Below are 21030 nucleotides of genomic sequence, written 5' to 3'. Positions count from 1 at the left end.
ACTGTTGATGGGACTCTGAACCCCCTATGTCTAAAGACTGTTGACGGAAATCTGAACCTCCTATGTCTAGAGACTGTTGATGGGACTCTGAACCCCCTATGTCTAAAGACTGTTGACGGAAATCTGAACCTCCTATGTCTAGAGACTGTTGATGGGACTCTGAACCCCCTATGTCTAAAAACTGTCGACGGAAATCTGAACCCCCTATGTCTAAAGACTGTCGACGGAAATCTGAACCTCCTATGTCTAGAGACTGTTGATGGGACTCTGAACCCCCTATGTCAAAAGAGTTTCTAGGAGAAGATGGGGGTTCAATTGCACCTTCACCTTCATCCTCACTTTCTTCAAACTCCATACTTTTTGGCATTGGATGAACTTTAATGCCGCGACAGAACATTCTACAGACAGCGCTTTTGGTGTCTTTCCAAGCAATTTTCAGAGTGGATTCTGGGAGATTCACTTTTCTGGGATGTGTGAAGACTTTTTTGAAACAACATATAATCTTGTAATCTACAATTGGGTGATCCATTCTCATGAGATAGAAAAGTTTATCCCTTACAACATCCTCGTTTCCACTTAGAAGTTGGAAGATGTCTTTGGCGAGTTTTTTGTCCATATGGTAGAAAATGAGAAAATCTTGATCCTTTAGTTCTTCCCACAGTATGACAGAAAGCCTTTTGTAGACTGGTACAGTGTGTTTAAGTTTGTACTGGGTGACAGATCTATAACTAGCCTTACAAATCAGTTTCCAAATAACTAGATTGACCATTTTATGACGTTCCTCTTCTGTTCCACGCTTGAAGATGTCTATGTTCCCCAACAGGGATCTTCTCCTTTCAGAAGCAATGGTCTTAGTATCGGCCAGGCAGTTTTCATCTGAATATAAGCTTTCTGTGTCAAACAAAGCCGTTTTGAGCTTTTCATGTATAAATGAGAGAAATCTCTCCGTTTTTGTAGGCTCTGGAAGAATGGGGCTCTCCAGGTGATACTTGAATTCTTTCACAATCCTCGGATACGTATCTGGGTAGAAAAGTATCGTGAACAAATGCAACTCACTAGCCATGTGGAAAGAATCTCTGGCGATGCTTTGGAAGATCCTTTCGCTTAGCAGGTCTGACATTTCAGTCAGAAGGGGCAGCTCTAGTTTCCCAGTTTCTTTCATAATTTGGCGCACTAGCTGAATGTGGGCCACCTTAAAGGTATCTCTGACAAGATGCAGAGTTGATTTATCTGCAACCTTCTCAATCACCTTCCAAATAAGGTCACTGACAAATCTCTTCTTTGTATAATCAGGGCTCCAGGGTCGTCTTTTTCTGTAGCGTTTTGCAATTTTTTTGCCAACAAATTCACAAGCGTTAGCTAATTTCTCAATCCAGGTTAAGTCAGGCATGTCTGCGTCTCTGACGATAATGGATTCTGTGTCGAAAGATTGCAAGCAGTTAGCAGCTAGTCATAAAGTATATTCTACTCTATTCTAGGAGTCAGAGTTGGTGATGTCACAGGCTCTGTGACATCACCAATCGCCCTTTGAATGACCTCAACGATAAATTAATTCCACTTTTTTCCACTTGTACCCCGCCTCTCGCCCGGAATGTTAGCTGGAGATAGGCGCCGGCACCCCTCCCGACCCCACTAAGGGACAAGGGTGTAAAGAAAATGGATGGATATCAAGTGATATTTTCAAATTTCCTGTCAACTTTAAACATTTTTTAACTCAAAAAGACAAATGACTGTCCTAGCACCCAACCACCGGGTTTAGCAAGTTTTCTGGGGGAAACCTTGTATTTGATTTTTTTCTAACAATTAATACTACTTTATATACTTTTATTTTGGGATATTACCAAAACCTAAGTATTAGACTAATATGTTATTGATCCAAAGTTATGCTAATGGTAGATGTGGTAGCTCTATTGTTATTTATATTTTGCCTCGTCAGGTCAGCGTCCTGCTGTGATTAACAAGCAACGGCAGCTGCTGTGTTTGATCTGATTGTTTGCAGTGAAGGAGTGAAACAGTTTTTCTACCACAAAATGAATGTTTATATTTTGAATGAAGTCCACCCCAAGAATATTTCTGTTATTTTTATAAGTAAAGCTAAACAATCTGTTTGAAACATGAAATGCAAGAGTAATCACAACAAGTAGAAAAACTTCACTGAAGACTTAAAGAAAAGCACAAAGTTGGAGGATCCAGCCGATCACTGTCACGGACGAACAAAGAAAGCAGCCGTCGGGCCGTGAGTAAAATCAGCTGATTGACTTCATGAATGAAAGCGCAGATGTGCTACAGAGGAACAATCAATCACTACAGAAAGAAAAGTTGTGTATTTTGGAAAAGGATTGCAACAAAGAGCAATGGTTACAGATGAACTTATTTGAAAGTGAAGGGATCTGTGTGATTATTGACGATGTTTATGGGGGAATTTTTCTGCCGTAATCCAAGAACACACATTTTCCGTTTGAGAGCCGGATTTCATGTCTTTTGTTGTGAAAATTTTTAATATTTTTTGCTTACGTTTTCATTTTGAAAGCAGGACTTCATGTCTTTTTTCTCAAAACTTGGAACACTTGTACTCAAAACCTCTCCTCGCGCTCACACTTTGCTTCGCTCAGACTCTGTTTGCTTACAAAACATGGAACTGCCTTTTTTGGCACAGTCGCCTGGCAACCTCTCAGCCAATAGAATGAAGTGTTGTACTGGTTGTGTTTGTTTCCTTCTACCTTAGCAGTGAACACACTAAACTGAATGGAGTTAGCCTCCTGCAACAAGGAAGTAGCCACCGCTGCAAAAACATATTAATTTGGTACTAATACCACGCCATAGCCAGATTTTAAGATTTGAGGTTTGGGGTTTCCTCAGAAATATTAACTTCCTTGGTTTTATTCTATAAAAATCACTTTAAAAAGGTGACAGTTATGACACAAAATCTCAACATCATCACCTTCCTGAAATAAATACCCACATCATTTTGTTTGGCAAAAACATATTTAGTTATTTATTTATTTATTTATTTCTCTTTTTCTTAAGACATTTTTTGGAAAGAAAGATGTGGTGTTTTTTTTTTTTTTGTCAAAATCACTTTTGGCAAAAAAAGACATAGACCATTGTTTCAATCTTGTAAGTTGGATCAACATATTAGTAAAATTAATGCAGTTAAAATAGAATTATCATAGAAGCTGAATTGAGAAATGTTCATATTGTCTCAAAGCAGCTTTTCTCTTTCATCGCGGCGTCGCAATGATTTTGTGAGAACGAGGCAGGTTGGCGAAGCTGCTGTACTCCGGAATGAGGTTAATACTGTCGGGGCCTCCAGGACAGGTAAAGGTGAAGTCCTGCAGGAGAGTCACTATGAAGATAAAAAGCTCCATACGAGCCAGAGACTCGCCCACACAGGCTCTTTTCCCTGAGGACACAAAATATAAGCATTAAATGATGTTACAGTGCATGCTAACTGAATGTTTAATCCAAGAAATCCTAAAGTTTTCCATGCATGATCCCCCCAAAGAGCATTAACCCTGCAAACCTACAGAAAATTATACAAAATATGTAAGAAAATGTCAACTTTTAATATGTCGTTAATTCACTATTCCATAATTACTTTATTCATTTAGCATAAATGCTATGTCATATCTTCAGATTTTAGGTGACCATGAATTTATTACCAGATAATAAAATTTTCCACCAAAATCAACCCTTTTGATGATAAGAAATATGTAATATTTTATATTAATCACGTCAAATTTTATTTTAGACCCACATTTCTTTTTTTTTTTTTTTTTGCAGCTGGATTGTTTCTTTTCAGAAACTTAATAAGCTAAGCAGCTGGATGAATTTGACTGACATTTAAATATATAAAACAACTATTTTTTAACTTGTATTTAAAAAAAAGATTGAATAAAAGTAAAAAAAAAGAAAAATGTAAGATTAAATATTTATGGGGATTTTTTAAATTTTTTATTTCCCCTCCAACTTTCTGAGGCCTCTACAGCGCCCCCTGCCGGCCTCCTCTAAGAAAAATATGTGTTTAATGAACTCGGAGGTGACGGATTTACCTGCAGAAAAAGGAAGGAATGCTGGGTTTTTCTTAAAGTTGCCATTCTGGTCTAGAAAATGCTGCGGGTTGAAGGAATACGGAGCCGCCCATTGCTTCTCGTCTTTAAGAACGGAGTGCAGCAGCGGTATAATCAACGTTCCCTACAAAGACACAACAGCAAAAGCAATATTCAAGAACAGTACAACCATAACGTCATCACTGTTATGGCTTCAGTAGACTTTCTTGTGTATAGGCGGAAAATAATTTATAAACAAACCACGGTCAAGTGTTCCTTGCTAAATCACTGATACAAAACCTCCTCTAGTAGAGTTTTTATTTAGCGCTAATTTGCTAACTTTGAAAATGTTTAGCGCTCTTTTCTGAATAAATCCTAATGTGTTACTTGGCTATTTTGTAAATATTACGTTAAATAATGTTCAATATCTGTGCTGCAGTTTTGGTTATTCACTTTTTTTTTAACATATGTTTATTAGTTATTTTTCCATTTTAATAAAGACAAACAAAAAAAAAATACGGAGACAGAACAAACATTTTCCACACAACAACATTAACATTACAATACACCGGCTCAAAACAAACAAACAAAAAAAAAGTTATTTAGTTATTCACTATTAAGAATTATTATTTAGACTTTTGTATTCACACTCTTATTTTGAAGTCTGTTTACGTAGCAGCTCCACTTCCTCTCCTCTAGTTCCTCTGTTTTCCAGTAACTTTACTGCAGCAAGAAATATACATGGACAAAATAAAACATGGACATTATGGAGCAAGATATAACCAGAATATCTAGTGGCATTGTAGAGCATGTAAATTATAAAGTCAGAATTGAATTGGTTCTTGTAGTCTTCCAAGGATATATTTAGAATTTAAGTTAGCACTTTAGCATTGGCTTCTGGTAAATACCGTGTTGTTGTAGTTCTTTAACATTACCAGAAGTAATATTTTTGATTAACTAACCTTTTAGTCCCACCACGGTGCAGTTATCTGATCAGGACATTTATTTGAGTAACTGTACTTTTTACTTTTACTTGAGTATTTTTATTATGCAGTATCGCAACTCTTAGTGAGTAAAATTTCTGGATACTCTACTCTCTGTGAGTAATTTCAGTGAACGAAGAACAAGTTTGTTTTAACCAAAAATTCACCAGACACAGAATCTACAGTTCCATACATTTTATTTTGAAAGAAATTGATTTGATTTTCCTTGATTTTGTTGGTTATTTATATGCATTATTTGCATTTTTATTTTTAAAATGCCAATATTTCCACATAAATTTAGATTTTGGTCAGTTTATGTAATTTTTAAATATTAAATGGTTGATGTTTTGATCAGTACTTGAATAGTCTTTTTACAAAATATTTTTTACTTTTACTAGAGTAATTTCTTGGACCACTACTTTTTACTTTTACCTAGTTCCTACTAAATAAACTAGGTAGGGTAAAAAAAAATGGTGAAGTACTCTTACTTGAGTACATTTTTCGGTAGTCTGCTCTCCTCTACCTACTGAAGGCTCTTTACAAACATTTACTGAGGAAAAAGTTTGATGTTCTCGAAACAGTACCTCAGGAATGGTGTAACCCCTGAACGAGACGTCCTGCAGCGCGTAGTGAGGGAAACTGAAGGGGACGATGTCCAGAAAACGCTGAATTTCATGGATGACGGCGTCTGAGAACGGCAGGGATTTCCGATCCTCCATGTTGGGGCATCGGTCCCGTCCAATCACAGAGTCAATCTCCTCCTGCATTTTTTCTGGAGAAGATAATGCAAAATAGACGCCTGTTTAACTCTTCTCAATACAGTTTGTTGTTTACAACAAACTGTATTTATAGCGTCTATCTCCAGACCCTGAATGTTCTTGTGTTTGATCAGCACACTGAGAGCGTATCTGATGGTGGAGCTGGTGGTTTCTGTTCCTGCTATGAACAAATTCATCACGGTACCAAACAGGTTGTCACTGTGGAACTCAGTGGAGGGATTGTCTTTTTCCTGAGAGAAAAAAGGGAGATTTTTAATATTAATTTCAAAATATTTCATTGTTTCCACCAGAAAACCTGCTCAATCCAGTGGTAGGGGTGCTACACTCCAAAAATACAAATTCTTACCAATAAACTTTGGTATAGTTTCTAGTGAAAATATCTTGGTACACTTGAAATAAGAGAAAACTAACTCATATGTAACTTTTCAGCAAAATATAGGAGCTTTATTTTAAGTCAGTAAATCCTTATTTTCATGAAAAAGAACTACTTCTACTGGAAAATTATTTAACTTATAACAAGACATTTTTCCCATGTAATAAGTGAAATAACCTGCCAGTGGAACTAGAACTGGGTTGCTAGGTAACGGGCTTGGCTGGGGTTGCTAGGTAACGGTGCAGTGGAACATTCTACCAGTCGAACTTCTAACTTTTTCTTCAGTATTAAGGAATCGTTGACTTAAAACAAACTCCTATATCTTGCTGAGAAGTTACTTGCAAGTTAGCCTTGTCTTATTTTAAGTGTACTAAGATATTTGTACTAGAAACTACACCAAAATTTCTAAGCTTTTGTGTTTTTGCAGGGTAGGGGCAATCATCCTACCGAGTTTTTGAGTTAAAAATGTTTGAATTTGGCAGAAAATTTTGAATTATGACTAGGTGACAAAATAAATATAAATCTTTTGCACTTCAATTGTTTCATCCTATTTAAATTTAGGTCAGTAAGATAAATTTTTCCATCATTATCCGTGACATGTCACTTTATTCGCTGTTACTGTTAGCATGTAGGCCGGTAAATCCCAGCAGCAGTTATGAAAAGAAAACAGAAAGATACTTGACCTCCGTCTCCCTGTGTTCACATACTGACTAATGTTGCCATTGTGCTTCTAACCGTTTCACCAAAGAGACTCTATAAACCATCTGTGCTATTGTTTTGTTCTATTGCAAATGTTCACAAATATTTGTTGATATTCTGCTAATGCTGACAAAACACAATTTCACAATTGCGGTGTTTCCATTAAATAAGAAATGCAATTAAAAGCACATTTGAATAAGTTTATTAAAACAACACGACGCACCATCATCCTCCTACCACTCCCTGTGAAATTCTTCTTCTTTGCCAGTAGTAACATCTAGTTGTTGATCATATGACTTGTGATATGGAAAAAGTATTTACATTTCAGTTTTATGCTAAATAATCTATTTTTGATACAACCAAAAACCCATCTCATCTGATCGCCAAAACCTATTATCCAAAAACGTGTTGTTTTTTTTTGTTTTTTTGCGTGTCTCCATTAGGCAAATGTATTTTCGTAATCCCAATTTGCGCAATTATATGGTCAATGGAAATGCAGCTTTTGTTACTGGTGTATAAAAATAACTACAATAATTAAACAAAAGATGTTTAACCTGTCGGGGGTCATAAGTAAAACCTGGCAGCCCGCCAGGCTTATAATACACTGCAGGAAAGACAACCTGTATGTTAACTCTTTTGCTGATTCCAATTAATAAGAACATGTGATCTTGATCATTTTCCCAACCTGATGAGCTCGGATGAGGAAGCAGTCGATGAAATCTCTCGGTGAGCTGGGATCCACCGTCTGTCTGTGCTCCTGAATCTTCATCTCCACAAAATCTCGGATCTCTTTGATCTTGGCGAAGATGGTGTGATGCTGGCCAGGAAGCTGCTCCATGGCCCAGGGAAAGATGTTGTACATCTGTGGAAGAAAAAGCTGCATCTTTGTTTCCCAGAATATAGTAAATTAACATGGTAGTTTTGAAGATGTGAAAGTTTTACAGAGAAATAAATTATTTTGCATAAATATACAAATCTTAAATCAATACTTTGTGGAACAATGTTGTGCTTTAACTTCCACATCCATTTCTAACATCGATTGATTAATTTTAGCCTGACTGAAGCCGAGCTCCCGCCTTAGAGATCACTCCTCCTATGCACCTCCAGACTAGTGGCAGCAACAATTAGAAAACACTTGGTGGAATATCTGGTTTTTGTAACCTGAACAAAATAATGAACCCGTATTTTATTTTGGTGGGTCAAACTGACAGCAGCTTTAAGTTTCGGGTGAGAGATGAACTCGGATCTCCTCTATTGCTGTTGCTGCTGTCGCTGTGGCTAGCTGCTTGTGTTGGCGTTTTTCAAAATCGCTGGAGAATATTGCTGAATTGAGCCAAATTAACACAGCTGAAGGATTATATTGGGTGTTTCTGGGAACCACTCGATGTTGAGTCGTTTATTTTAGTCTTTTGTTTTTTTATAGTAGAAATGCAGTGGCGACATGCCCACTCAAAACCTATGTATTGGTGATTCAAAAATGGTCTTATAGATTAAAAGATAATTCTCTTTTTTGTTAATTTTGTGACCCAATAGATGACATATCCTCAAAGTATTAAATAAGCCCTTTGACTTTTGTAAATTCGTCCTTTTAGGATAGTTTTAGTTACTTTTCATTGATTTTGTTGACGGCTTATAGAACTCTGGAATTGGTTAATTTCTTTGGATTTCCTCAACAAAACAAAAATACAATTAATTGTTTATTGAAACAATACTGAAGTCAAGTAAGTTTGACTTTGTTGTCAAGTTGTTTGATACAACTTGAAAGTGCACTTTAATTTGGTCTGTAACTTTACTTGGATCTGTGATCTTTAACTTGAAATTCATTTATGGAATATAGCTTTTTTATTGAATGTTTAGCTATTTTGAATAACAGTTTAACTCTGTTTAAATGTGAATGGTAATTTGTTTTATCAGGGTATATACATTTGAATACAATTACTTAAACTTCCTGTCTGATGGTGTTTTATTCACACACACGGGCTCCTCAGCAGAACCTTTCTGACTGCCTATCACCATATTTGGCCATATTCAGGCGCCTAGCGTTACATTTTCAGTCCTAAGAATGGTTATAAACGCCGTAATGAGAAGATGATATGCTGAAGGTGGAGTGTTGGAAAGAGCAGGAGCTCCTTAGAGAGACAGGGGCCCAATTTCAAGATGTCAAATGGTGAAGTCAAATTCCTTTTAAGTAGTTTTTGATGTATGCAGCATTTTTATAACAACTGAAGGTTGTTTTTATAACAACTAGTATTTTTTGGTCTAGTTTCTAGTGCAAATATTTTGGCATGCTGGAAACAAGACAAAACTTAAATTTCAAGCATAATGCTTTAAATAAATAATTCTTTAATATTGTTGAAATAGTTCTAGTTCTATTAGTGGATTATTTCACTTATAACAAGACATTTTTTCCAAGTTATAATCTGCCTGTGAAACTAGTTTCTAGTTCAAGTAACTTTGTACACTTGAAAAAAGACAACACTAACTTAAAAGTACATTTTCAGCAAAATATTGAAGCTTGTTTTTGATTAAAAAGATCTAGTTCCACTGGTAGAGTATTCCACTGCACCGTTGCCTAGCAACCCTAGCCAAGCCAAGCCCGTCTCCTAGCAACCCTGTTTTAGTTCCACTGACAGATTATATTCCACTTATAACAAGGAAAAATCTCTTATTATAAGTGAAATAATCTGCCATTGAAACTAGAATTTTTTCATTGAAACTAAGGAAGTATTTACTTCAAACAATCTCCTGCATCTTGAAAAGTTTCCTGTAGGTTAGTTTTGTCTTAATCCGAGCGTACTACGATTTTTGCTCTAGAAGGTAGATCAAAACAACTTGGATAGATTTTGTTTTTGTGCAGTGTAGAGGGGCGCCTCCCACTTACCATTCCCATAGGGCTGCTGTCGAACTTGACTAAGCTGGAAATGACGTTGAGAAGCTTCAGAAACTGCTTGTCTTCATATCTGAAGCGCTGGCCGAACACCAGGCAGCAGACGATGTTTGACATGGTGCAGTTCAGAAGGATTGTGGGGTCAAAAGGTTCTCCTGGAGGCAGAAACAGCAACACAGCAGACTTGTTTTACAAAAGTTCTCAAAAAGGCGCATATGTAAAACGTTTGCTCAGTTTTGAACTGCTTGAGCAGCGGAATATGTTTTATCCTGCAGATTCTGGACTTGTACGTTTGAGGTGTGGCACAAAAAAACCTGTTTACACCATCATTCAGTTTCATGTTGCACCAGCCAAAACAGTCAGGATTACAATAAATCATTAACGTACACTAAATTATAAAACTGCATTTCATTTAAAGTCCTTCATGTCTCTAAATTATGACGAAATTCTCAATCTCATAAAGGTCAAATTATTGATTCGATAGCAATAGAAAATTAAAATATATGCAAATTTCAGGTGTGGTTTTGGTTCACGTTGTGACTGCAAGAAAACTGACCTCACATTCATGATTTGACAGAAATATATTCAAATTACTTTACTGCCGACGACATAGTCGCGTTTGTAGATAGATTTTTACCCAGAATGCAAATGGAAAAAAACCGTGAGCGAAACGGTGACTGGGACTGACTAATATATATTCCATTGAGGAAAACTAAGTTTCATATCTGCTCAAGAGCCCCCCTGGTGGTTGAAGAAAAATCCACATATATATGGAAAAAAAACACTGAATGCTCTCTGGTATTGTTCAGGGGACCGGACCAAATGAGGAGGTGGGCCGGATCCAGCCCACGAGCCGTAGCCTGGGGACCCCTGATCTAGATGAGAAAGTTCTAGATCCACTGGCAGATTTTTCAGTTTATAACAACATTTGTCCCACATTAAAAGTGAAATAATCTGCCAGATTTTACGTTTTTATCAATATTAAGGAATTATTAACTTAAGTTAAGCTCCTATATATTACTGAGAAATGAAGGTGCAACTTTCTCTCAAAACATCTCATAAGTTTTCTAGAAAAAAAGGAAGCTTTTGAGTTGGAAAAGTTGAAAATTTGCTTTAAAAAATTTTAAATTAACCTTGATACTGAACACCTGCCAGTAGCTAATACTTCTTATCAATATGAAGAAATTATTGACTCAAACAAGCTTCTTTATCTTGCTGAAAAGTTATTTGAAAGTGAAATTTGTCTTATTTTAATTATTCTAAGATATTTTCACTAGAAACTAGATCAAAAATACATGGTAAGATTGTGTTTTTGCAGTGAAGTAGGAAGATTTAAATGTAAGAATGTGTAAACAAACTTTTTAGCTCTCTTTTCAAAAAGTAGACACCTTACTTTTGAAATTGTGGATGCGCGCCCTCAGGTGTTTGCTCTCCTCCTGGATCCATTCCTCCATCCCTTTCCGTCCCATCCCAAAGTCTCGTAGAGTCGACAGAGTGAAGCGCCGCAGCTGACGCCAGCGCTCACCGTTACTGATCCCAATACCTGCCAAACAGAAGCAGGCATCCAGGCATATTTTGCAATAATTTTGTAATAATGGCATGAAAATGCAAATTCCTCGTCTTAAAAACCAATAAACCAAAATTTTGTAAAGAATGCTGAAACTAGAAGATCTTTTAAATATCCAAAATAAAATAAAAACAACAATGAAAAGGACCTTAAAACCAAACACAACCAAAACCATAACTGAAATGGATTATGAAGTCTCTGAAAACAAATTTTCCCTTCAAAACATTTAATCACCGGAATCCACTGCAAAAACGCAATATTTTATCAAGTATTTTTGTATAGTTTCTAGTGCCGTATCTTCTTACTGCTGAAATAAGTCAAAACTCTTACAAGTAACTTTTCAGCAAGAAAGTTCTAGTTCCACTGTCAGATTATTTCACTTATAACAAGACATTTTACCAATATGACAAGTGAAATAATCTGCCAGTGGAACTAGAATTGGGTTGCTAGGTAACGGCCTGGGCTTGGCTGGGGTTGCTAGGTAACGGAACATTCTACTGGTGGAACTAGAGCTTTTTCATCAATTATTGACTTAAAACAAACTCCTATATTTTGCTGAAAAGTTACCTAGAAGTTAGTTTGTCTTATTTCAAGTGTACTAAGATATTTTAACTTGAAACGAGACCAAAAATGCTTGGTAAAATATTTAGTTTTCGTGGTGTGGAATTTATGGCGCTCATTCTTACCCATCATGCAATTAATTGATTAATTGGTTATTGCAACAGGCAGGAAGACCATCAGCGGCGGATGATAGCGGTTACCGAATCCTCTGGTGACTTTGTGCAACAATGGCATCGGCGCTCTGCCTGTGAAGTCATCTGCTTGGTCCACCAAAGCTTCCTTCACCGTGTCGTATCCGACCAGAACAACAACCCGCTGCCAGCCCAGGTTAAAGGTCATCACAGGACCATAGGTTTTACTGAACTAAATGTAAAAGCAGAAGGTTATTTAAACAGAAAAAACAAAACATTTGAGAAAATTCCAGGAAGTTCCTTTGTGCAAAAGTCAACAGTGAATTTCTTTCAGAAACCAAATCTTACCGAGTGATATTTGCCCTAATTTCTAGGGCAAATATCACTTGAAATTAAACAAAACGTATTTCACAGAAACTTTTCAGAAAGATCTAGAGCTTGCTTTAAGTAATTAATTCCTTAATATTGGCAGATTATTTCACTCAAGATATTTTCTCTTTTTATAAGGGAAATAATCTACAAATAATCTATTTCTTGCTGAAAAGTTACTTGTGAGGTAGTTGTGTCTTCAGATATTTGCACTAGGAACTAGACAAAAATACTTGGTAAAATGTCATGTTTTTGCATTTTTTTAAATAAATCACTCCAGTCACTTCCTTGATCCACTCACCTCCAGCAAGCTTTTAAAAGGTTCATCCTTGTTTATTTGCAGCAGGTTTCCTATGAGCGGCAGTGGATTGGGCCCTGGGGGCAGATGGTACTTACGGTTGTTTTTAACAGAGAGGAACCAAAACAGACCGATCAGCCCTGCCAGCAGCAGGGTTACATAAAACTCCATGACTCTCTCTGTGGTTAGCAGGCGTCTCTCTGGATCAAACTCATTGGTTTTCCTGTCAGAGGCGTCGTTCAGATTTAACAGGGAGCGGTGAGGCCCATGTGATCCGACAGAGTGTACTTTCACCTGATTATCAGTGAAAAGCTGTTCAGCAGTTTTGCCTGGACAAACGCGCTCGAAATGCTCAGTGAACAGAAGTTTTTTTGTCACAAATTATGAAAATTATTTTCATCATAGAATAATTGAATTACAACAAACTCCATTTGTTGTAAATGGAGTTTACAACAAATGTAAGTTTTATAAAGTTGCTTATGATTTTTCGGTGTTAAGAGTTGAAGATTATTAGTCCTGCAGTGTTTGTAACTTTTTTTTTATATATAATTTAATGTTTGCATTTGAATTTAACAGAAGGGAAATCTTATGTAAGTTTTAAAAAAGACCTTAGTTGTTCTGTAATTGGAGAATCTATTCTATGAAAAAGTTACTATAGTTCCACTAGTAGAATATTCTTCTGCGCCGTTACCTAGCAACCCCAGGGAAGCCCAGCCTGTAACCTAGCAACCCAGTTCTAGTTCCTCTGGCAGTTTATTCCACTTATAATTTGAGAAAAATAATCTACCAGTGGAACTGGAACTTTTTAATCTATATTAAGGAATTATTGACTTAAAACAAACTCTTATATCTTGCTGAAAAGTTTCTTCTAAGTTAGTTTTGTCTTATTTCAAATCTAACTCCTAATCTATAACTATTTAATTTGCTTATTTTAGTACTTTTCTTCCATCACAGTGAAGCTGATGAGTGACTGAAAAGTGCACAGCTGCAAAAAGCCCCTATCATCACTCCTCTACCACCATGCTTAATAGTTGGGATGAGTTACTAGTTCTAATAAGCACTATGAATTGTGGGTAAATATCTCCACTTTGATCTGGATCCCAAAGTATATTGTTAAAAAAAATTTATGGTTCATTTAGATCAGTGGTCCCCAAAGTCGGTCCTCGAGGGCCGGCATCCTGCATGTTTTAGTTCTCTCCCTGGTGGTGGTAGTAACAATCTTTTCAGCGTATCAGTGTTTTTCTTAGGTCTCTAATGAGCCATCATTTGATGCAGGTGTGCTAAACCAGGGAGAGAACTAAAACATGCAGGATGCCGGCCCTCAGGACTGACTTTGGGGACCACTGATTTAGATGGAACTCCTTCTTATGTGTAAATCTGCAGCATCATCACCATTTTTCGATTACTGATTTGCTCTGATCCGACGCAAACAGAGCAAATATTGAACTGGAGTAAAAGCCACAGAGTCATTGCAGGATTTATTTAACAATCAGTCGTAAATCTCCGTGCCAACTGTAGGAAAAGGCTGATCAGGTGAAAATGTAAATAGACGTTTTTAGATTACATCAAACACAGTGGAACGTTAACGTTAACACAGTTACAAGAAAACAAGAGGAAAAAGAACAGAAATGTGAGATAAAATGATCCCACACTGCAAAAATACAAAATATTAACTACTATTTTTGATCGAGTTTGTAGTACCAATGTCTTACTACTCGTGAAATAAAAAAAATATAAGAGTTTGTTTGAAGTAAATAATTTCTTATTGATGATGGAAAAAAGTTCTTGTTTCACTGGCGGATTATTTCACTTATAACAAGATATTTTTCCCACGTTATACATGTATTAATCTGCCAGTGGAACTTTTTTTAATCAATATTAAGGAATTATTTACTTAAAACAAGTTCCTATATCTTAATGGAAAGTTTCTTGGAAGTTAGTTTTGTCATATTTTATGTGTACTAAGATATTGGCACTAGAAACTACACCAGAAATAATTGGTAAGCTTTTGTGTTTTTGCAGTGCAGTTAGTGTCAGGCCAAACTGTGAAACACACACAGTTTGTGTTCAGAGGAGTCAAGGTGATCAATTATTCACCTTGGGAGAGTGGGCATAAAGCCAGGAAGAACGCCTTCATTAGTTCATACATCAGATGTATAGATGACTTAATACTTCATCAGCAGTGACCTTATATAACAAAAGAACACTGAAAAAGAGATTCTCCACTGCAAAAACACAAAATATTTTCCTCTCGTTTCTAGTGGAAATGACTTATTACATTTGAAATAAGACAAAACTAATAAACAAGTAACTGTTAAGCAAGATATAACAGCTTGTTTCTGATGAAAAAGTTACTAGTTCCACTGGTAGAATGTTCCACTGCGCTGTTACCTAGCAACCCCAGCCCAGCCCGTTACCTAGCAACCCAGTTCTAGTTCCACTGGTAGAATGTTCCACTGCGCTGTTACCTAGCAACCCCAGCCCAGCCCGTTACCTAGCAACCCAGTTCTAGTTCCACTGGTAGAATGTTCCACTGCGCTGTTACCTAGCAACCCCAGCCCAGCCCGTTACCTAGCAACCCAGTTCTAGTTCCACTAGCAGATTATTTCACTTATAACATGGGAAAAATGTCTTGTTAGAAACTAAATAATCAGTCAGTTGAATTAGTACGTTTTATCAATACTAGGAAATTATTTACTTAAAACGTAAAAAGTTACTTATAAGTTAGTTTTCTAGAAACTAGAACAAAAATACTTAAGATTTTGTGTTTTTGCAGTGAAGAACAACATTATACCATGTGTTTTTGTCTAGTTTTTACTGCAAATGGTTTTGTACTCGTGAAATAAGACAAAACTAACTTACAGGTAAAATCTTTAGGAGATTACTTTAAGTTAATATTCCTTCAATATCGATTAAAAAAGTACCAGTTCAACTTTAAAGCAAAACATTTCCCTCATAAGCGAATTAACCTGTCGGTAATACTCGGAATTATTTATCTAAAACGAGCTTCTAAATCTTGCTGAAAAGTAACTTGTAAGTTAGTTTTGTCTTATTTCACGTGTACCAACATATTTCCACTAGAAACTAGATAAAAACCAGTTTGTTTTTGCGGTGTACTCAGAGAACCGGTCACATAAACAGTTCCTTTTAAAAGGCAAATCCTCCGCAGTCAAATGCGTCAAAGTCGGAGTCTCCTTCAAAGTCGAAGGTGTTGAAATGCGGGGAGTCGACGTCCTGGCTGCAGGCATGGAAGGAGCCGCCGGCGGGGAGATCGGAGAAGGCCCCGGAGCCTGGGGCCACGTCCGGGGCCCGGCTGGCCAGCGGCGAGGACGGGGAGCAGGAGCTGAGGTAGCCTAACGCGGAGGAGGCCGCCGCCCCGCCCATCAGCAGACACACCGCCCGCACCGCCCGCGCGTCGCTGCTGTTGCCATGGCGAAGGCAGTCAGACACGCGATGAGGCGGGGCGACGGAGTTGCTCCGCAGGGGCTGCCTCGGTCCAACAGCTGAAAAACGACAAAAAACTTTGTTTTAAAAAACATCTGGATGATAAAAATAAAATAATCTATAACTGTTTTTAATTAGCATTAGAACCCTTATTTATTTATTTATTTATTTATACTAAGAAAAAGATAAAATTAGGAGAATAAAGTCATAATATCACAACAATAAAGTAATTATATTACAAGAATAAAATAAAAAAAGTTAGAGAATAAAGTCATAAAATTACAAGAATAAAGTTATAATATTTAAAGAGATTAAAGTTTGGATGTTATCAGAATAAAGTCATAACATTAAAATTGTCTCTTAATATTTTGACTTTATTCTCATTATTTTATTACTATGTCCTTGGCATGCTATAACTTTGTTCTCATAATTGTATTTTTGTAGAGTGGTCCTTATACTCCATAGTACTTTAACCCTGGAAAACCCGGACAGACGGTTACTGTTATAGCAGCGCCCCCGGTGGCTGGATGAATGAACAGGTTTTAGGCTTGGAGGAGTGTCTAAATGTTGCTCCTTTGTTTTTATTTCTTCACTTGTAGAGGAAATGGCTGATCTGAGCTCTTCAGCTGTTGTTTTGGTATGTTTTCTGTGTTTTTCGGAGGCCGCTGACCTTGCTGTCGGTCTCTGAACGAGCCTCCTCTCTCAGTGACGCGGCTCAGCGGCGGCGTCGCTCCAGCAGCCCTGGGTGATCCGGGCTCCTTGTCGCTGGAGGAGTCCGGCAGCGGCTCTCTGTCTGTGATGCAGGGAGTGAGGCTTTGCTGTCTCTGAAGGGTCAAAGGTGACGTCACACCCTAGAAATGACAGAAAATAAACGCAACCTGCATTAAGAGAAGTAGAGCTACAAGTTTCCAACTTACAAACTTTGTTAAAGTGAAAAAGGATAAAACGAGAAAGTTAATAATCAGATTTGACCCTGTGAAGTTCAAAATGCTAAAGTACAGAGTCCCAGTTCACGTCTAATATTTTAGTATCCACTAATCAGTAAATGTATTTCATGCTCACCCCTTATATTACGACTGGAAAACGCATCACAATGTAAACATTTCCTGTCAGTCTGTATCTGTAATTATTCGTGTTTTTTATTTTAAATAATTGAAATGCTGCTAAACTTGGTTTTATGACCTTTTATGTTTTATCCAGTTTTTTTTCTCCACGGCGTTTTTGTTTTTAAGCAGTTATGAGGAACCGTAAACTGGTGCACAAGTTACTCAACTCATCGTTGCTAGGTAACCAGTAGTTACTCAGAAAAGTTGTTGCTAAGTAACAAAGAATGAGTGAACTAATTGATTAGTTTATTCTTGTATTATTTTGACGGTTTTCTTGTACGACTTTATTCTGATAGTATTATGAATTGATTCTTGTACTTTTATTTTTTTTATACTAATTACTTTCATTTTGATTTTTAAAATACCAAAATTTCCTCATAACTTTATATTTTGGTCCATCTTACGATATAATTCTTAAATATTAAATGATTTGATCAGTTAACTGAGTCGGCTTTTTTACCAAATACTTGGACGGCTACTTCTCACTTTTACTTGAGTGAAAAATATGTTGCTACTTTTAGTTTAGTAAAAGTTTTGGCTTCTCTACCCTCCTGTGTTTTTATAATTTTTTGGACGTCTGCATCTTATAATCAGAGGTTCAAACCTGCTATAAAACCGCTTTAGTGAGGAAACGGGACAGATGAAACATTAGTGACTGACCTCTCTCACTTTCCTGATTAGCTTCAGCCAAAGACTGTGAAAGGTAAGAAAAGACGCGTTATTATCTCTGACACACATCCAGGCTATCAAACATTCACAGAGGTGGAACTGTGTCAGTCTGACAAACATGAGCAATAAAAACAAAGTCTGATAGTCAGTGGGACAAAGGAGGAGAGAACCTCAGCCGAGTTTATCGATGTTCCTGCATGTGAAGATAAGGTCTGATAAAAAGTGGGACAAAGAACATCTGGCACCCACATGCAGTCGTCGGGGTTGTCCGACAGAAGCAGCAGGAACTTGTTCTGGGGCAGGATGAGGGCAAAGCAGCAGTCTCTCCTGCCCCCCGGGGGCAGTCTGGGCAGGTCCAGGATTTCCCGTCCCTCCGCAATCAACTCACAGTTGGACTGTAGCGCCACCACCTGGTCCGGTGGAGACTCAGCGTCCCGGCACACCAGCAGGCTCCCCTCCATGGTGAGCACCAGGTACTTCTCCTTCCACTGCTTGAACATGAAGCCTCCTGCAGAGGGACGCAGGCCGGATACACACTGTTCAACTGCTAAACGGGCGGCAGTCTGAGTTCAGAACTCTAAATGTTTCACTTTGAAACTGTTTCTGAGCATTTTCTAACAAATTTTTTGACTTCCCACAGGAGTCAAGGTTTTTCTAGAAAATTTCTGAGATTAATCTAAATGGTTTTATTTTTTTGTTTTTTACATATTTTTTGGAAATTTACTGCTATTTCTCATTTTTTGTATGACTTAAATCCATGAAATAAAAATATATCAAATAAAAAAATAAAAGGAAGTTACAGAAATTTTGCTAATTTTCTGTAAAAACGTTTGGCCAGACTTTTTTACAGAAAGTAAAAACATACAGAGCTTACATAAAGAAAATGCTGCCGAATTTGGTAGTACGCATTTAAACCCATAAAAGAAAAATATACCAAACTAAGACATGCACACAAAAATAACATTAATCTCTGAAATTTCGTAGAAAAATAACTTTTCTAAAATTGTCTACAATTTTCAACTTTTGAGATCCAAAAGTAAAAAAAAAATATTAAGCTTTTTAAACTGACAAATTCCACATTTAATCTCAAACTTTCTGAATTTTCTCTGGCAAATTTTATACTTTTAAAACTCAGAAATAACATTTTTCAATTTTTTTTTAAAATATTTGTCGGAAATTTACTTCTGTTGCTCTTTTTTATGACTTAGATGTGTAAAAGAAGAACGTCCATCCATCCATCCATCCATCCATCCATCCAACCAACCAACCAACCAACTCTGTATCTGCAGTTTTAGAAAACAAATGCTGCTGGATTTGGTAAGCAATACGCACTTCAGCTAAAATATGTGTCAGTATTTAAATAAGCGGCATCCTATATGACAGTTAAATCGATTAAAGGAAAATTGCATCAAATTAAACAGAACAAAAGAAACAGTGGGAGTCGTACCATATTTCCGGAGGAATCCTCGGTGAACGCCCGCTGTGCTCATGTTTTCCGCAGCAGAGACTGAAACGAAACGAGGCTGAAGCTGGAAATAGGCTAAGAGAGGGAGAGTGGGGCAATAATCCGCACTATTTAGGCCTTCATCACCTAAGCGCGGCCTGCTTCTCCTCACATGAACAACATATGAGCGCAAGAGGCTCAATAACCACAGCTGGACAAAATGCGTCACTTTCTTTTTTCAGCGCACAAATTTAAGGCTTTATTTTCACACTACACAGAAGGTGACGATAGATTTGAATAAAGAAATCAAAGCTGAACTGTGTCACGCCTCCTGGCCTCGGTTGGCCTCAGAACCAGAGGTTCGGATCACCACCTGCTAAAGCAGATTAAAACAGGGATTATTATTCCCGCGCAGCTGGACTGCACGTCTGCTGCCCCAAAACTGCGGATAGACAAGTTGTTGTTTTTTTAATCTGCGTGCATCTCTTCACATGTTAGCTCTAAAGAGATGTCCTGTTTCCCAGCGATCGATTAATCGCAGCGCGTCGCGTTGAATTGTTGAGTTAAATGGCGCTAAAACCGCGTTACGTAAGCGGATGAGAGATAGGGAGGCGCATTCATGCGTCAGTCCGACATGTCTCATGTTCACTCCGAAATGGGTTGGAAGATAATTACATTCAGACAGACGATGAAATGGAGAACAATAGCGATAAACAAAAGCGATGATAACCAATGAGCTTCTGAATATGAGCACTGTAAAACCGAACAAGTTAAGTTAAATGGATACCGAGTGCACCAGTTGACTTAAAGGTTTATAACTCAAACTATTTTATATTTTATTTTAGAAGATTCAATATATTCATGTTGATTATGTTGTACTAATAGGACATATTTGTTCATGTTCATGTTAAAATTAAGTTAAATTACCTTAAATTGCACTGAAAAAAAATAAACCAGGTGAGCCAACTTAAAAAAAAAAACAGAGTTAATAAGTAACAATCAGGACAGAGTACCTAAAATTGTACTCAAGTAAGAGTAATAAATAAGTAAATAAATAAATAACGTTTTTATTCAATTTTATGCCAATGTTAATAAAGTTCTTTGTTTTTATGTTAATTTATTCTGATCGCCATTTTGTTTCTCTTACAGTTCTATTGAATGACCAGCAGAGGGCAGCAGAGGACGCTGAATCGGGGATTGTTTAACAACAACAAAGTATTTCTTCTGTTTTCTTCCAAAAACCACCTGAACTTGATCCTGACAGAGCAGGGTTTTAAATCTCACCAAGATTTTTTTTTGTCTAGTTTCTGGTGTAAATATCTTATTACGTTTGAAATAAGACAAAACTAACTTACAAGTGACTTTTCAGTGGCTTGGTTTAAGTTGGTAATTCTTTAATACTGATTTTTAAAAATTCATTGGCAGATTATTATCCTTATAATATGGGGAAAATGTCTTGTTAAAGTGAAATAATCTTCTAGTGGAACTAGAACTTTTTCATGAATATAAGTAATTATTCACATGAAACAAGCTCCTGTTTTACTTTTTTTTTTTTTGCTGAAAAGTTACTTTTAAGTTAGTTTTGTCTTAATTCAAGTGGATGAAGATATTTCCACTAGAAATTAAACCAAAAATACTTAGTGATATTGTGTGTTTTTGCAGTGTAGGCTT

General features: G+C 36.9%; 2 protein-coding genes across 2 annotated transcripts; both read right to left on the bottom strand.

Moving 5' to 3' along the window:
• Positions 1 to 3012: 3012 nt before the first annotated feature.
• LOC103138261 (cytochrome P450 2F5-like) lies at positions 3013 to 13077 on the bottom strand. The gene is made up of 9 exons (XM_007552390.2): positions 12700 to 13077; positions 12099 to 12261; positions 11164 to 11313; positions 9765 to 9925; positions 7569 to 7745; positions 5900 to 6041; positions 5617 to 5804; positions 4053 to 4194; positions 3013 to 3403 (listed from the first exon to the last, which is right to left on the bottom strand). The coding sequence occupies exons 1-9, from the start codon at positions 12865 to 12867 to the stop codon at positions 3222 to 3224; spliced, it is 1473 nt and encodes a 490-aa protein (XP_007552452.1). The 5' UTR covers positions 12868 to 13077; the 3' UTR covers positions 3013 to 3221.
• A 2386-nt stretch (positions 13078 to 15463) lies between these two features.
• On the bottom strand, positions 15464 to 20194 carry LOC103138342 (uncharacterized). The gene is made up of 5 exons (XM_007552500.2): positions 19363 to 20194; positions 18165 to 18423; positions 17907 to 17940; positions 16811 to 16991; positions 15464 to 16199 (listed from the first exon to the last, which is right to left on the bottom strand). The coding sequence occupies exons 1-5, from the start codon at positions 19403 to 19405 to the stop codon at positions 15844 to 15846; spliced, it is 873 nt and encodes a 290-aa protein (XP_007552562.1). The 5' UTR covers positions 19406 to 20194; the 3' UTR covers positions 15464 to 15843.
• Positions 20195 to 21030: the final 836 nt, after the last annotated feature.

The sequence above is a fragment of the Poecilia formosa genome, unplaced genomic scaffold (assembly GCF_000485575.1).
Source record: "Poecilia formosa unplaced genomic scaffold, Poecilia_formosa-5.1.2 Scaffold48, whole genome shotgun sequence".
Taxonomy (NCBI): domain Eukaryota; kingdom Metazoa; phylum Chordata; class Actinopteri; order Cyprinodontiformes; family Poeciliidae; genus Poecilia; species Poecilia formosa.
Note: the sequence above shows the minus strand (reverse complement) of the source record. Positions and strands in the feature narration are given on the sequence as shown.

Coding starts and splice junctions, on each gene's coding strand:
- LOC103138261 (XM_007552390.2), bottom strand. CDS start 12,867: ATGGAGTTTTATGTAACCCTGCTGCTGGCAGGGCTGATCGGTCTGTTT. Junction 7,746..9,764: donor ACAGCAGCCCTATGGGAATG/GTAAGTGGGAGG, acceptor TTTCTTCCACAG/ATGTACAACATCTTTCCCTG. Junction 6,042..7,568: donor TCCTCATCCGAGCTCATCAG/GTTGGGAAAATG, acceptor TTTTTCTCTCAG/GAAAAAGACAATCCCTCCAC.
- LOC103138342 (XM_007552500.2), bottom strand. CDS start 19,405: ATGAGCACAGCGGGCGTTCACCGAGGATTCCTCCGGAAATATG. Junction 18,424..19,362: donor AGGATTCCTCCGGAAATATG/GTACGACTCCCA, acceptor GTCCCTCTGCAG/GAGGCTTCATGTTCAAGCAG. Junction 17,941..18,164: donor GACAACCCCGACGACTGCAT/GTGGGTGCCAGA, acceptor TACCTTTCACAG/TCTTTGGCTGAAGCTAATCA.